At 34.0% G+C, this 16,539-nt stretch overlaps 1 protein-coding gene across 3 annotated transcripts; it reads right to left on the bottom strand.

The window, feature by feature from the left end:
• On the bottom strand, positions 4,345-16,169 carry LOC100523789 (NKG2-A/NKG2-B type II integral membrane protein). Of its 3 annotated transcripts, none has more exons than XM_021092358.1 (6): positions 15,726-16,167; positions 13,211-13,443; positions 12,738-12,818; positions 11,515-11,666; positions 9,744-9,844; positions 4,345-9,440 (listed from the first exon to the last, which is right to left on the bottom strand). In XM_021092358.1, exons 2-6 carry the CDS (start codon positions 13,395-13,397, stop codon positions 9,323-9,325), a joined length of 639 nt encoding a protein of 212 aa, XP_020948017.1. In that variant the 5' UTR covers positions 13,398-13,443; positions 15,726-16,167; the 3' UTR covers positions 4,345-9,322. The 3 variants fall into 3 exon arrangements, with proteins under 3 accessions (XP_020948017.1, XP_020948018.1, XP_020948016.1); XM_021092359.1 differs by lacking the exon at positions 9,744-9,844 and adding an exon at positions 12,206-12,259 and having other exon boundaries at positions 8,796-9,440; positions 15,726-16,169; XM_021092357.1 differs by lacking the exon at positions 15,726-16,167 and adding an exon at positions 12,206-12,259 and having other exon boundaries at positions 8,796-9,440; positions 13,211-13,948.

The raw sequence follows: 16,539 nt of genomic DNA, 5'->3' as shown, positions 1-16,539 counted from the left end.
TTTTCATCCAAGGTTGTGATATTAGTGAAGATGACACTAATTCAGGAGGTTACTGAGAGTTGATGATATTAAACCTTACAATAGGGGAAGACAAGAGTGGGGAGAGGGAAAAGATAAGATGTATAGTTTCTAGATTTTGCTGAATGAATTGTCGGTGATACCATTAGTACAGAGGATACTATGTTAAGAAGCTTAGGGAAGGGGATGATGACCTAATATATGGGTATAATAAGGTGTAAATCCAGTAGGTATTTCTATTTTAAAATACAAATGGACTGTATGGGACATAATTGTTCACTTTCTAAATATCTTTAATTTTAGACATATTATTTAAAAATACTCTGTGGTGGAGTTCCCATCGTGGCTCAGTGGTTAACGAATACAACTAGGAACCATGAGGTTGGGGTTCGATCCCTGGCCCTGCTCAGTGGGTTAAGGATCCCGCGTTGCCATGAGCTGTGGTGTAGGTCGCAGTCGCGGCTCGGATCCCCCACATTGCTGTGGCTCTGGCGTAGTCCGGCGGGTACAGCTCTAATTCGACCCCTAGCCTGGGAACCTCCATATGCCATGGGAGCGGCACCAGAAAAAGGCAAAAAGACAAAAAAACCCCAAAAAAACAAAAAACAAAAAACTCTGTGGTTTACAGAATTTTTTATTAGTTAAAAAAGAAAATTTGAAAGCTTATGTTTTCTCAAGGTTAACATGTATAATCACTATTACACTAAAATAACATTCAAGTGGTAGCTCACAAATGTGATTAAAAAGCAGAAAGCAAAATATTTCTTTGTAATTATTAAGTTATTAAGGACATGCGCATTTGTATCTTTTGAAGCAACGACTCACATTTGGAGTGATGCAGTTAAAAGAATGCAAACCTTGTAAAAAATACTTTTAAAGTATGTGCATTATTTACTTTTTTTTAAATACTCAGAAGTGGTCAAGTACTAGTCAATATCAGTTGTTCCTCTCTCTTGACCTATTGCTCATTTCCTTTGTCTCTTCAGCCTCATTGTTCTTTTTATTGTTACTTGCTAACACCGTTTATTTCTAATTCAAGAACTTTGGCTTTTCTACTCCCACAGACATAAATTTATTTGCCAAAACAGATTCATTATTTCCTTCAAATTTTGTCAAATGTTATCTTCTATGCCGGGACCAGCTCAGCAGGATGGGGCTGAAGAACGGGTGCTGTGGAACTTAAGGAAAAAAGTTAACATAAAACAAGACACAGAGACAGTAAAGGTGGGGACCCGGGGACTCAAGGTCTCAGGGACCTAGAGCCCTGCCTCAAGAAACCACACCCACCTTTATTGTGCTTTTTAGATGAGATCAAGTGAGAAGGGGCTATGGGTGGATGATCAAGCAAGAAGATTGGTTAAAGCAAAGAATGAAGATGGGATAAAGTAAAGGACAAGATGGAGTTTTCAGAGAAACATGTCTCACTACACTTCTAGAATTGTTCTCCTAAGCAGACTATGAATATGTTTTATTTCTTATTTTAAATTGTGTCTTTTATTCTACCCCGTTTACTTGGTTTTTATATTTCTTCCTCACCAGTATCTAAACTAAGAAAGGATAGGAAGTTTGTCTTGTTCACTGATGTATCTTTAGTACATAAACAATTTATAGTAAATAGTAAATGCTCATCAAACATTTGTTTTGAGTTTTATGTATTTTACCTTTGTATATCTGACATAACTGTAATTATTATATGTTATGTACATAAATGTATCTAGTCTTTAACTGATTGATTTGAGGGTTTACTTGGTTGCTAACAAAGTTTTCTGTTGCTCCAAGTTTATAAAAATATTCTGTAGAATTTCTAAATTGCCACATTCATATAATTTTCACTTAAGGAATAATATGACAAATACTAATGTGTCCACTATAAACCTTAGGAAATATACTATGAAATTAGATGTAAAATCTTTAATGTGCTCATTTCTAATTCCCATTTTTCTCTTTAGAAAATCCCTACTAACTATATATTTATATTTAATACATATGGCTATGTCTTGCCTATATTTTTAAAATGGATATAAGCAATGCGTAGTGTGAATTTTTGGAATTATTTATATTGGCTCAAATTCATATTTTTTAATCCTCCATATTGATATACTCAATATTGTGCTGTTTTATTCATTTTCTTCATAAAATACAGTCTATTCTGTGAATATAGTTCAGTATTTTTACCTATTTTCTTCTCTAAGGGTATTTAGATTCTTCCTTTTTTCTCCCTTTTTACTATCACTCAAAATTCTGTCTTGAATATTCTTCAGTATTTTTCCTTAACTGCATTTATAGGAGCATTTCTTCTAGAGTTATGCTTTATCAGTTTGGGATGCTAGGATAAGTATATTAAAAATTTTACAAATATTGACAAATTACAGCCACTATGGAGAACAGTTTGGAGATACCTTAGAAATTTATACATAGAACTTCCATATGACCCCGCAATCCCACTCTTGGGCATCTATCCGGACAAAACTCTACTTAAAAGAGACACATGCACCCGCATGTTCATTGCAGCACTATTCACAATAGCCAGGACATGGAAACAACCCAAATGTCCATCGACAGATGATTGGATTTGGAAGATGTGGTATATATACACAATGGAATACTACTCAGCCATAAAAAGAACAAAATAATGCCATTTGCAGCAACATGGATGGAACTAGAGAATCTCATACTGAGTGAAATGAGCCAGAAAGACAAAGGCAAATACCATATGATATCACTTATAACTGGAATCTAATATCCAGCACAAATGAACATCTCCTCAGAAAAGAAAATCATGGACTTGGAGAAGAGACTTGTGGCTGCCTGATGGGAGGGGGAGGGAGTGGGAGGGATCGGGAGCTTGGGCTTATCAGACACAACTTAGAATAGATTTACAAGGAGATCCTGCTGAATAGCATTGAGAACTATGTTTAGATACTCATGTTGCAACAGAAGAAAGGGTGGGGGAAAAGCTATAATTGTAATGTATACATGTAAGGATAACCTGACCCCCTTGCTGTACAGTGGGAAAATAAAAAAAAAACCCAAAAAACAAATATTGACAAATTGCTCTCCAAAACTTTGATATTATTTGCATCCAAAGCAGAAATACATACACTTCCATTTTTCCATACCATATCCATGATTTGGAATCTATAGTCTTTTAATTTTTTTAACCTCGAGAATACAAAATTTTCTCTGGATGGCTTTTTTTTTTCTTTTCTTTTTTTTTGTCTTTTTAGGACCACACCGACGCCATATGGAGGTTCCCAGGCTAGGGGTCTAATTGGAGCTACAGCTGCCAGCCTATGCCAGAGCCACAGAAATGCCAGATCCGAGCCGTGTCTGTGACTACACCACAGTTCACCACAACGCCGGATCCTTAACCCATGGAGGGAGGCCGGGGATAGAACCCGCAACCTCATGGTTCCTAGTTGGATTTGTTTCTGCTGTGCCGTGACAGGAACTCCTCAGGAAGTTTTAGTTTGCCTTTCCATGATTGTTCTTTATATTTAACTTTTATAATAAAATCATTCAGGGATATTTGGGTCTACTTCTTTGTGAATTGTCTCTTCACATATTTTCCTATTTTATGTTGACATGGTTGCCTTGTTAGGGACTTAACATGAGCTCTTTATATATTCTAGATAGAAATCTATTGTAAAGTGCATCCAGTGTAAGTTACTAAAAGTTTAATAACCTGTTCTCTGGTGGTAAGGGAGACCTCATTTGTAGACCTCAATTTGACTTTGTAAGTACTCTGATGATAGTCAAAGTAACGCCAGGAACAATCTCACTGAATGGAGAATTGGAAGGGAAAAGATTTATAGTGATACACCATCGTATAGTATTTACACAACTCAGATGTAGTATATGTGAATAACTGCATAAGTATAGTGTTTAGCAATTAACTACAAAATAATGTTTTGAGTATTTATCACTTTTATTGTTAATGTGATTTGCATTTTGTTTTTATAATTGAATTTTAATAAAGACTGTGTTTTAAAAATTTGCTCCCAAAATTCCTGAAATTTTAACAATCACCTCTTTGATCAGCCTGACCCAGCACACCATCCACTGATTATATAATTTGTCCTAGTCTGGGGGATATCTCTCCAATTTTAATGATACCTATCATTGTTCAGAAAATGAAGGTATTTATTTACTCATTCTTTTGTAGCAGCATTTGTACTTATGACTTGACTTTCTGGAAATTTGATTGAAAAATGTATCCTTAACCAAAAGGACTTAACAGTTTTTGATTACAGTTTCTCTTAAACTTGTGAGGACTTCTTTCATAATTAGACCTTTGATATTCATTACTTTTCCACAGGGAAATGATTTTTTTCAATTTCATTTGATTTTTATTTTATATTGCAGTATACTGATTTACAATGATGTGTTAGTTTCAGGTGTACAGTAAAGTGATCCATCCAATCACACGTATACATACATCCCACAGGGAAATTATTTTTCTTTCCATCACCTTTATTGAATGGTCTCTTCTTTCCTTACTTGCCCCGTCACATTTATTGTTCAATAAGTTGTTCAAATTTCTAGGCAATTTTTCTCCTAGAATTTGGTTCAGTTCCTTGGACTAATCCCAAAATATATTCATCACGCCCTTCATCAACATGGTCTTGACTATTTTTGGTGTTTGCCACTTTACATGATTTGAAATTGAGTGGTACAGAACTCAGTCCCAGCTGCAGACCCTGCAGCTGCCTGGGAACAAGCTTCAGTTCCCTTTTGCTGTGATCAGTGGAAGACACTGTCTTAGCCAATCTCTCACAGACCAAATAATTCTTATGCAAGTCTAGGCTTCCAGAGAAGTTTCAGCACAATATTGGAGCCAAAGACTATGAGATGACTGCATTTGAGAAGATAAGAGAATCAGCCTGACTTTACCCACATTACCCTCCCTCCAAAGTACACACCTTAGGGCCAAGAGGGACATTTTAAGCACATCATTTCTTTCATCAGGAAACATAAAAGAGTATGAGCGAGCATGCAGCTTTCTAAGCTATATGGGGCACTGCCAAACAGGCTCATTTCTGTCTTGTCTCACCCAGTGTACTGCATCATGATATACATAACTAGAGAATGAGAAGAGGCTGAGAGAGAAACAAATAGGACTCTCAAAGAGATCAAGGGATGCAGATCTTACTGTGCCATAGTCTCCATCAAGAGACATGAGCCACTTGCATTTGCCCTATTGGCCCAGAGTCACCCTCAGTAATAAGTGCACTTCACCCACAAACACCCAAACCCTGTGGCCACCTCCCTGTGGGCATGCCCAACTGCAGCAGAGAAAGTGAGATCTGGTAGATGGCCGGAGAGAATACGCAGAAACTGAGCCTGAATCTGAAGGCCAGCAAGAGACCACAAACAAGAACTTTAGTATCACATTTCTGAAAACAAAAGAAAGGCTTTTAGCACCCAGCCTGGTGTATTGAAAGACTGCGATGAGGTATACAAGCTTAAAAATTCTACCACAAGAGGGAGCACAAAAGTGTGGAGCAAGTACCTCCACAGAAAGTCCTAGAAAGCCTTGGAATCACTAGCAGTTCTGATGGAAGGTGATTCTCCCCTGATGTCAGTTAGAAGATAGGAGACGATGACAGCTACTTCGAACGCAAAGCAACACAAAACTTCAGAGCATGAAAAATGCCATCACCAAAAGATCACAGTAATTTTCCAGCAACCAACCTCAAAGACATGGAAATCTATTATGATTTAACCAATAAAGAATTCAAAATAGCTGTTTTAGAGAAGCTCAGTGAGCTACAAGAAAAAAGAAAGATAATTCAACACTGTAAGGGAAACAATATGTGAAAAAAAAATTAGGTTAACAAAGTAATAGAAGTCATAAAAAGAGCCAAATGCAAATGGAAGAATGCAATAAGTGAAATGAAAGTACAATGGAGAGTATCAAACCAGGATGGATCAAGCAAAAGAAAGAATTTGTGAAATAAAGGACAAGACCTTTGAAATTATCCAGTCAGAAGAGAAGAAAGAAAGAACAACTAAAACAGTAAAGAAAGCTTATGGGATATCATCAAAAGAACCAATTTGCAGATTATTGCAAAAAAAAAAAAGGGACTCTATGCAATGTTGGGGAGATATAAATTTATATAACAATTATGAAAAACAGTACAGAGGATCCTCCAGTCCTATTTCTGGATTTATATTCACATTAAATGAAAACAGGATCTCAAAGAGATTTCTATACTCTCATATTCATTACAATATACTCACAATAGCCAAGGAATGGAACCAACATGTGTCTATAAAAAGATGCATAGATAAATAAAATGTAGTATAAGTAAATATATACAACATATTATTATTCATCCATTTGAAAAAGAGAATATTGTTATTTTTGTTTTTAATCTCATTTTTGAGAGCAACCTTAAAAGCCCTGTGAGTAATTCTGTTATTCATCACTTGCTGTATGCTAAGAAGTATAATTGAGGTCAGAAAGTTGTGTGATGAAAGTATGAGGTCTTAAAAGCTTGCAGTTCATTAACACAAAAGAAAACCCAACACAAACAACTTTCATTTAGTGAATAACATGCTTTTTCATTAGAAAAAAAATAAGATTAACAGAAATTTTCCTATTTTGAAAGAAAAACTGAATTATTTAAAGTTATAAACTGATTTTCATGCCGTAAGTTTTTATTTTCCAAATTAATAAAATGAAGAAATGTGTTTATGGAAACAAAGAGATTATTTCCATTATAAAATTGGAGAGAGAAATAATAATCTGACATATTTTTGCTTCTTAACCATTTGACTTAGCTGTGTAAATCGGTTTGAAATGAGCTAACTGCAAAATATTCACTAAAAAGAAAATTATGTAGTCTCAGGAGTCATGTTTACTAATATTACTTTTGCCATTGCTTTTATAGCTATTTTTCAAAGTTAGTAACAAGTGAAATTATCTCTTTAGGCTAAAGAAAGATTTAAACTAGACAACTAATCAATACATATATGTCCAACACACATATATATTTATGTACTAATATAGACTACTAATATTTTTTTCACATGGAGATTTAAAAAAAAATAGACTATCAATCATATCTCCAAGCATATTATTAGTATAAATAATATAAATGCAGTCACTGCAGTAGCTGATAGCCAAGTTTGGTAAGGGGCGACTTGAAATGTGGGTATTCAAATTTAATTTTTAACTTGTTAAAAATAAATAAAATTGTAATATTGGTTCCTCATTCACACCAGCCACATTTAACAGTGATGTAGAAAATTTCCAACTTCACAGAAAATTCTCTAACCAAAATAGAACCCTCTTTTCCGTATGTAGAAGACAATAACTAAAAATTTGAAAATCCTTATATGGTTTTTAAATTCAATAGTAAATGTCTAAATAATGGATGGGACACAGAAATGATCACAATGAATGTTCACAAGTCATATGAGAATTACAAAGAAAATATAAAACCAAAAGTCTGTCTTGTGAGGTCTTGATTGACTTGAATGTGTATCTTACAAACAAAACAAAACAAAGCAAAAATCCAAGCATACAACACAAGAAACCAAAAATGGAAAAGCTAAAATTAGGTGAAATTAAAACCAAATGAAGTAGGAGTAACAACAAATAGTACAAAATCAAGACAAAGAGCAAAATCACAAGAGAGAGGAACAACACAGCCAAATATACTCTCATTGAAAACATTTAATAAAATTGATAAAAGCCTATTAAAAATTTTTTGAAAAGAAATAAATCTTTTATATCTCTAGTCAATATGGGGATATGGTTTTTACAGATATTAACCTGATAAAAAAGCATAATTATGAATATATTTTAATATCTATATAAAATATTAAAAATTCTAAAATGCAAATTACCAGAATACAGCACAATAAATAGAAACCTGAGTAAATCAAATGCATATGTAAAGAAATTGAGTTCATTATATAAGCCTTCCTACAAAGAAGCTCTAGAAGTTCAGACGGCATTGGTAGTGAATAATAACACTCAAAAATGTAGCAGTGCTCTTTCACAAAACCTGTCAAATACATAACATAAATGAAAACTCAAATCTTTGTCAATATAAATGAAGAAAAAAATACACATACTGAGTTTTTTAAAAAAGGACAATACAGATAATCACTGAAATTTTTGTTTCAGACATGCAAGATTGGTTTAACTTAGATAAATGTAATTTATTTCATAATCATTATACAGAGAAACATTTATCATTCCATGGATGGAAAAATAATACAAACATAACATGAATTGGTTGTAAAATTTGTTTAAAAATGAGAATATTATGGAATTGCTTTCATGTGAGAAAACGTATGATGAAAAAAGCCTTAAGACAAAATTAATATTGGAGGATAAAATATTGAAATATTTTCCTCAAAGATAGGGAAGGATATACATAGAAATTTTACTGTACCTTCTATTCAACATTGGAAGTAAAACCCAAACCAATAAAAATAACTCAAGAAAAAAATAATTACACTTGGAAAGAAGAAATAACGTGTGATTATTTAAAGATGCAATAGTTGTGTATATAAAAATCCAGGAGAATATATTAAGGATACCATTTACAAAAGCCTTAAGTGTGAAATACCCATGTATCTTTAAGATTTTAACATAGAATAATACAAAATACAAAATATAATCAGGAGAAATTATAGAAAAACCTAATTCATGGAAGGATAAAGCATGATTTTGACTGGAAATGCCAATATTGTAAAGATGAAATATCTTTACAAATTACCTTAAACATTAAATGCAGTCTCAAACATAATTCCAGGAGTTTTTTTTTTTAATTTTAAACAGCTTTATTGGAGTGTAATTTACACAGCATAACATGTATCAACTGAAAGCATATAAATCAGTGATTTTTTTATATGTTCAGAGAGTTTACAACCATCAACACTAACAAATTCTAGAAGTTTTTATTACCCCCCAAAGAGACTTTGTAGTGCTTATCAGTCATTTTCTAACTCCGTCTCTCCTCAGTCCTTGGTAACCACTAATCCACTTTCTGCCTCTATGGGAATTACCTATTCTTGATATTCATATAAATGGGCTTACACCATATGTGATCTCTTAGAAAGGTTGAAAGCCATAAACATATTGTTGAGCAAAAAAAGCCAAGCAAAAAGTAATGATATCTGTACTTTGGGGTATATATTATGTTTCAATAGTTTTTGAAAAAACTTTCATATATTCCGTATTTCATATATGAATAACATAATTCGTCTAAAACATATGCAATCATGATATCATTACCATTTCATGAAAGACAATGTTACCCAACAGAATCCAAATTCATATGCTTTATTTCTTAAGTTTATGCTTGCAATTATATGCATTTGGAAAGTTGCAGTTTTCTGCTTTAATGCCCATTGGGTATAGAATTGCACAGTTACGTTTACCAGGTGATCTATCTGTTATCCTGCAATAGATAAAAATGTACATTCTGTTATACTACGTGGGGGCAATCCAAGAAACAAAATCATTTTCTGTATAACTGTAATAGAAGAATATTTTAACAATGGGTAGTGATGCTCTTCATATAATTTAGTGAGAGGTGGTTATTAGGAAAACAGAGTAGTCCATTCTTTAATATTTATGTCAACATTTCATTAACTTTAACATCATTCTTCATTTTTCTACAGTTCAACTAAAGCAAATATTATTATTCTTAAAAATTGTTAGTATTTTTCCTCCTCTATATAGTATTATTTTTAAAACTTACTTTAGTGTGCAAGTTGAACCATTTATCCACATCCATGGATGACCACGGCTTTTACGAGAGACTGCAACCCATAACACACTTGATAGGGATTCCAGGAATTTCTACCCCAAAATAAACAATTTTCACTTAGTCATTATAAAAGATTTTATTATTTTTTTAAATGCTAGTAGTGTATTCTTTCATAGGTTCCTTAGGTTTCTGAATAAAATGAGAGTGTTGTATTCTAACTCTGAAGACATTAAAATTTTGAAAAGCGCTTTCCATATTGCCAAAAACTTTTGCCAGCATCTGTACTTTTGATTTAAAATTAACCCTTAAATATTTATATTCGAAGTCATATTGGTTTTTTCTTAACAAGGAAAATTCTAACTCATATAATTTGTTACTCATGCTAACAAAACTAACTTAGAGAAGCTTTAAATAAGCTTCAGATACTGTGACATTCATTTCTCCGGATGCTGTGACTTTATCAATAGATTTCTCTACTATGTTTCTCAGAGTTTGAATTTTAGAAGGATATTAAGGGATTGAAATTGAAGGTAATAAGTGATGTGAAAGCCAAAGATTTGGTTTTTTGGACTCTCACCATTCTTTGACTAGATAAACCCCAAACGATCTGCTTTTGTATTGGTGGAATCTAATGGACCAGATAAAGGATCAGGGACTCATTTCTCTCTGCTATGCCCTGCTTGGTACAACTGTAAACACAGGGACTCATGAAAGACACAAGTAAATAACTCTAGAAGGTGGAATGAGAAAGATGAAATGGTTTGGGACCCTGGGATTAGGGAACAACAATTGGGCCGTCTTATATTTCCCACCCTATAAAACAAAGAGACCCAGGCCTGCTGCTTCCCAATGCCCAACCTGTCCCTAGAAGGTGGCACAGGTGAGCCATTCCTCTTCAGTGCTGAAGGGAATCCTGAGAGCAACACCAGGCAAGTCTAACAAGGTAGTCCAGCAGGACACCTGCTAACAGTAAGCAGCCAGAGGAAGTGCTCCCCCTCCTGCCACTAAGAGACACCAGAATTGGGGAGTGGAGGGTGGAGGTGGGTCAGCAAAGGGGATCCTATAACTAAAAATATTGGACTCAGGAAGCCTCTTTATCCCTGAGATCCATCCTCAACCAGAAATACTGGATTGAACTGATTTTACAATGTTATATTTACATAATGAGCCGTGAAAATGAATAAATTACACATAAACACAATGATGTAGAGGAACTGCAAAAATATCACGGGAGTGATAAGAGACAGGAACAAAAACACATGCTGTATCATTTCATGTGTATGAAGTTCAAAAACAAAGAGATACCATAATATCAAAAGTCAGGATCCTGGTTAAAAAGAAGTGAGGGGAAGTGATGAGAGAAGGTAGAGGAGTGGGGCTTCAGGGAAGTAGAAACTTCGATTGCATGATCTGATTTGCAATTGCCTGGATCTACACACTTTGTGGTCAATAAGCAAAATCATGATATGTTTAATTTCCTTGATATATGGTAAAATAAATAGCACAGTTTATTTTAGAAAATAATAGCATTTGTTAACAGTATGGTTTTCCATGAAAAGCAAAAACTGGAAATTATCATTTGTGCATTAATGATATAAAAATACAAATAAAATATCATAAGGTCATATTCCATTGTTTAATGGAATGCTAACAGATCTTAAAATAAATGAACTACAAATACGTACGCCTGCGTGAACTCTACAAATGTAATATTGACTGAATCCAGCCTTTAATAAAATGTTTGAAACATTTAATAACTCACCATTTCTTCTTCATTATCTATACGAAGTAGAGTAGAATTCCGTGAAGCACAGGCCATCAAACTCTCATTCCATGTCTTTTTTTCAGTAGTAGCATAATAGCAATTATTGGAATATGTAAACCATTCCTTTGGACAATTACCACAATGAAATTCTGAAGAAAAATTATTAAATATTATCCAAAACAATTTAAATTTAAAAAATTAAAATTAACTTACATATATATGTAAGTATAAACACACACACATATATATGTAAATGTATATATAACATCTCTATGCACCCTCAAGGCTGGTGCACATAAAACAAACCACACTCATATGCATTCATGGAGAAGGGTCAGTCTCTCGTTCCCCAATGTACATCTCCATATAAAGCAAACGCACACAAAAAATTCTCTCTTTACATTACCTGAAAATCAAGAAGTGAAACCACTCCTTTAGAATAGCAAAGTTATTTGTCTCTTATCATATTAGAGCAGGAGGAAATTTGAGCCAATTGTCAACAAAGGGTATGGTGATCACATTGTTGCACAGGGAGAAACACGCTCCTCTAATCATTACATATGAATATTTATTGCCTGAGTCTTATAATTTATTTTCTCCCCCCAAATCAAGTCTTATTTTCTCAAGTCTAAGATAGAAACAAAATACAAACTGTATTTGTATCAGAATTTTGAAAATCATTATGTACCTTTCTGGAGCCTTGTGATTGGAGAGGAGTCATTCTGCTCTGGTATTACAGTAGCTACAGAAGTAATCATTATAGAGATTAATATTGCTCTAAATATATCAAAATGACTTTAGTTTCTTAGTTTGAAATTTGGTTTATTGTTTAGGATTAGAATAATCTGGAATAACATTGTTTTTTATCAAGAAAGATGAATAAAGTCATGAAGATTAGGTGGAAAAGCTATTTTAAAAGCCTCAAGGAACAGACTTCCCCACCTCTTACAGTATTTGTTTTAACCAATCTCAATAATTAATTTGTATTTCTCAATAAGATCTTTTGATCTCCTAAGGCAGGTGTTTGAGTTATGAAATCAGAATATATGTGTGTACTCTTTATAATTATTTTGTATTGTATACTTTTGACAAATTCAGGGTAACTATTTCACACTAGTCTAAATGCATGCATTTTAATGAGAGGCCTATTCCATATTATGAGGTGCTTAGAGGCATTGATGTTAAAAAGTTCCCTTACGATTTTTCAAGAATTTACTTACCGGGAGTAACAACTATCATTGCTACCACAGCGAACATCAAGCCAAGACAGATGATTCCCAGGGTCCCAGCAACAAGCTTCTCTGGAAGCCATGATTCAGGAGAGAAAAGGAAACATCATAAGGAGATATACAGCCAATTTCTTAGAAAGTTGACATACAAGAGAACTCACAAGCACAGGGAGTCATATACATGAACTTGGACCCCAAACCCATTTCCACCATTGTAATCCTTCTCTCAGAATATTCCACTGCATTTTCAGCAAATATAACACTTCCTGAATTGTTGATCAGACTAAAAATTACAACAATGCCAGAATAAAATCAGAATTCACATTAGAACACCATATCCAACTTTAAGCTCTGTTCGTCAAAATGAAAAATTTGTAAGCTTATCCCCTATTCTTCTCCACATCTCTGCACCCTAACTGCATGTCCTAGGATGGTTCACTCGTATGACTGTTAAAATGTTTTACCTTGGCAGTGGTGGTTCTTATCATTCCCTTGAAGATTCTTAGAAGCATTCTGAAGATTCAGTTCTGTATAGACTATTTCCTGCTCAGTTATTGAAATGGAACTTTTAGTGTCCTTAAGTTTTATTTGTCGCCTCTTAGAGTTGTTGGCTACGTTCAGTTCTGCATAAGTAACTCCTTGGTTATTCATCTTTGTGGCCGAGTGATGTCAAGAACTGTGCTCTAAGATAAGTGTACTTAGGAAAAAATGACATGAGTTATGTTGAGATGCCTAGTAGAGTAAAATGGGCGGAGTGAAATGTATTAGTGCTCATTTTGTAGCTGAAGAATCTTAAGGCCTGGTTCTAAACTCCTTAGAGCTTTAGACAAATGTCTCATGGTAGAATATGTTTTGAAAAAGATATTCTACATTTGACAATATGATATCAGCTGAAACAATGAAAAGCAATTAATTATGGAGGAATAAAAAAGTTTATGACTAATAACTTCATTAATTTAAAGTCAGGTTCCACAGACATGTTTTAACACTATCATAATGCTTGTGTTAAAAGTTAAAATGTATTAGAAAAGAGACTCACCTATATTATAATAATTTTGAAATCCAATAATGATTAAAGAGAGTACTCTAAGAATGTGGAAAGAATAATGTCATCTACAGCAATTTTCTATGCTAAATTACATTATTTGGTGACATATTTATTAAAAGAGGTTACCGAAAGGTTTTTTTTGAATGGTTGAGGACTTCTGAGAAAACACTAAAAATTTAAAAAATATTTCATATATTGGAAAATGTTACATGACACACTAAACTTATACATAAGCTAAACAATAATGAAAATAAAACAACAGAAAAAAGATTTAAAAATACTTATTTTACAAAATTAATTGACAACTGATTTAATGGCTAAAATATGAACCCATAAAATGATAAACAAGCATAGGTCATTTACGGAAGAACATTATGGGTTCAAACTTCCAGAAAGAGCCTACAGATGTCAAAGTTAGTAAGGGTCATTTTAGTTGTGTAAGTGATGGTAATACTTATAAAAAATTACTTGTAAGAAATCCAGGTAATATATCTTAATAATTCAGTCAAAAGGCTCAATAATCAGAAATATCTGGAAATTAATTCTGGCTTTGAAACTTATAAAATTGTGATCTTTAAAAAAATTATTTAGTATCTAGTAACCTATTTTACTAATCTAAAGTGAAAATACAAATATGTAAGATATACCACATGTAACGCTGAGCACTCAACCTGGCACTTATAGTTTTCAATAAATATTAATTTTAATTCTTATGTTAGTCACAATTTCCATGTTACTATTTCTGATTTATATCTGTTAGACCCTGTAAAATAATTTATTAAGTCAAAGAGTCTCTGAGTTCCTGTGGTGGCGCAGTGGAAACAAATCTGACTAGGAACCATGAGGTTTCTGGTTTGATCCCTGGCTTTGCTCAGTGGGTTAAGGATCCGGTGTTGCTGTGAGCTGTGGTGTAGGTTGCAGACACGGCTCGGATCTGGTGTTGCTGTGGCTGTGGTGTAGGTCGGCAGCTGCAGCTCCAATTAGACCCCTAGCCTGGGAACCTCCATATGCCGCAGGTGCAGCCCTAAAAAGACAAAAAAAAAAGGAAGTGTCTTTAACTACTCTGGTGCCTCTTTTTTGCAATATCTGATTTTTTTTTTTTGTCTTTTTGTCTTTTTGTTGTTGTTGTTGTTGTTGTTGCTATTTCTTGGCCGCTCCCGCGGCATATGGAGTTCCTAGGCTAGGGTCGAGTCGGAGCTGTAGCCACCGGCCTACGCCAGAGCCACAGCAACGCGGGATCCGAGCCGAGTCTGCAACCTACACCACAGCTCACGGCAACACCGGATCGTTAACCCACTGAGCAAGGCAGGACCGAACCCGCAACCTCATGGTTCCTAGTCGGATTCGTTAACCACTGCGCCACGACGGGAACTCCTGATTTTTTTTTTAAATTATCTTTTTATTAATTATAATTAAGTTTAAATTAGTTTAGAAGTGAACTTATCTTGATTTTTATTAAAAATCAAGCTACTTTTTTTCGGTCTAAATATATGCATAAGGAATTACCTATTGTCTTTGTTATGCCATGAATTCCTTTCCAAGAATCTATTTATAAATGTTGAGCAAAATATAACTTAACTTATTATTACACAAAAAACCCTATTATTATAAAATTCCAAAAGAATTGTTCCTTGTAATGATGTTTGTGGGTTTAAGTTAAAGTTGTGTTGATTTACAAACTGAAATATGCATATGTGTTATGCACTTGACTAACTTCCTAAAGAAAGCAATTTGAATACTTTAAGAAATCTTCCAATATTTTTCATATTTTATGGTTTCTTTTTACCCCAATTTTTCAAACAAAAACATGAATGTTCTGCTTTGATTTTGCTGTATATTAATTGTACATCAATTGCATCATATCTAACATTTGCTATTTTCTACTTAAGTGAAGTAGGCTAGTAGAGAGACAGGAGAGGAGGCACACCTACCTTCTACTGGTCAGAAAGTAGTGCATCCTTTAGGAGGCCAGGTTACATTTATAAAAGAAGCTTGCTCTATCTGGGTAATAAAAGGAAAAATTTAAAAACATAAATTCAGGACAACAGTAAACAATGTCTGTGACCTTCACACACCGACCTGTGAGGGCTCAGAGTGAGGCAAGAGTGGAAACAGCAGATTTCTCATCAATGTGTCACTTAAGGTTTGAACAGGAAACTCTCACACTTGGGCTATTTTAATGTCAGTTTATTTCATCACACACCTCTAGAATATAAGAGACTTGGGGCTCCAATTGAAAGGACAAATGGACCTCTAAGTGTGTCATTTAGATTTTCCACTTTCAAAGGCCTCTTAGAAATTGTTTTCAAGATGTAGAGAGACAGAAGTTCAACCACCTATGCCGTTAACATCTTTCCATTGCAATCACAAATACTGGAAACTTTCCTTTTTTTTTTTTTTTTTTTTTTTTGAGGTTCCCAGGCTAGGGGTCTAATTGGATCTGCCTATGAAACGCCAGATCCAAGCCATGTGTGCGACCTACACCACAGCTCACAGCAGCCGCCAGATTCTTAACCCACTGAGCAAGGCCAGGGAATGGGACCTGCAACCTCATAGTTCCTAGTTGTATTCGTTTCCGCTGCGCCACGACAGACAGGAACTCCATGCAAACTTTCAATACCTCAAGTTTTACTTTTAAAACTAGGTTGCTCAAATAAAAACGATAAAAAAGTAATTATTCACAAAATAGAAACAGACTCAAAGATTTTGAAACCAAACTTATGGTTACCAAAAAGAAAATATTTT

This window comes from Sus scrofa, chromosome 5, assembly GCF_000003025.6.
Source record: "Sus scrofa isolate TJ Tabasco breed Duroc chromosome 5, Sscrofa11.1, whole genome shotgun sequence".
Classification (NCBI taxonomy): domain Eukaryota; kingdom Metazoa; phylum Chordata; class Mammalia; order Artiodactyla; family Suidae; genus Sus; species Sus scrofa.
Note: the sequence above shows the minus strand (reverse complement) of the source record. Positions and strands in the feature narration are given on the sequence as shown.

Bases quoted from the DNA above. Each gene is read 5' to 3' on its own strand.
- LOC100523789 (XM_021092357.1), bottom strand. From the start codon at position 13,397: ATGAATAACCAAGGAGTTACTTATGCAGAACTGAACGTAGCCAACAAC. The intron at 12,260-12,737 runs GTAAGTAAATTC...TTACTTCTGTAG, and splicing joins AATGATAGTTGTTACTCCCG to CTACTGTAATACCAGAGCAG. The intron at 9,845-11,514 runs GTGAGTTATTAA...ATTTTGGGGTAG, and splicing joins TAGATAATGAAGAAGAAATG to AAATTCCTGGAATCCCTATC.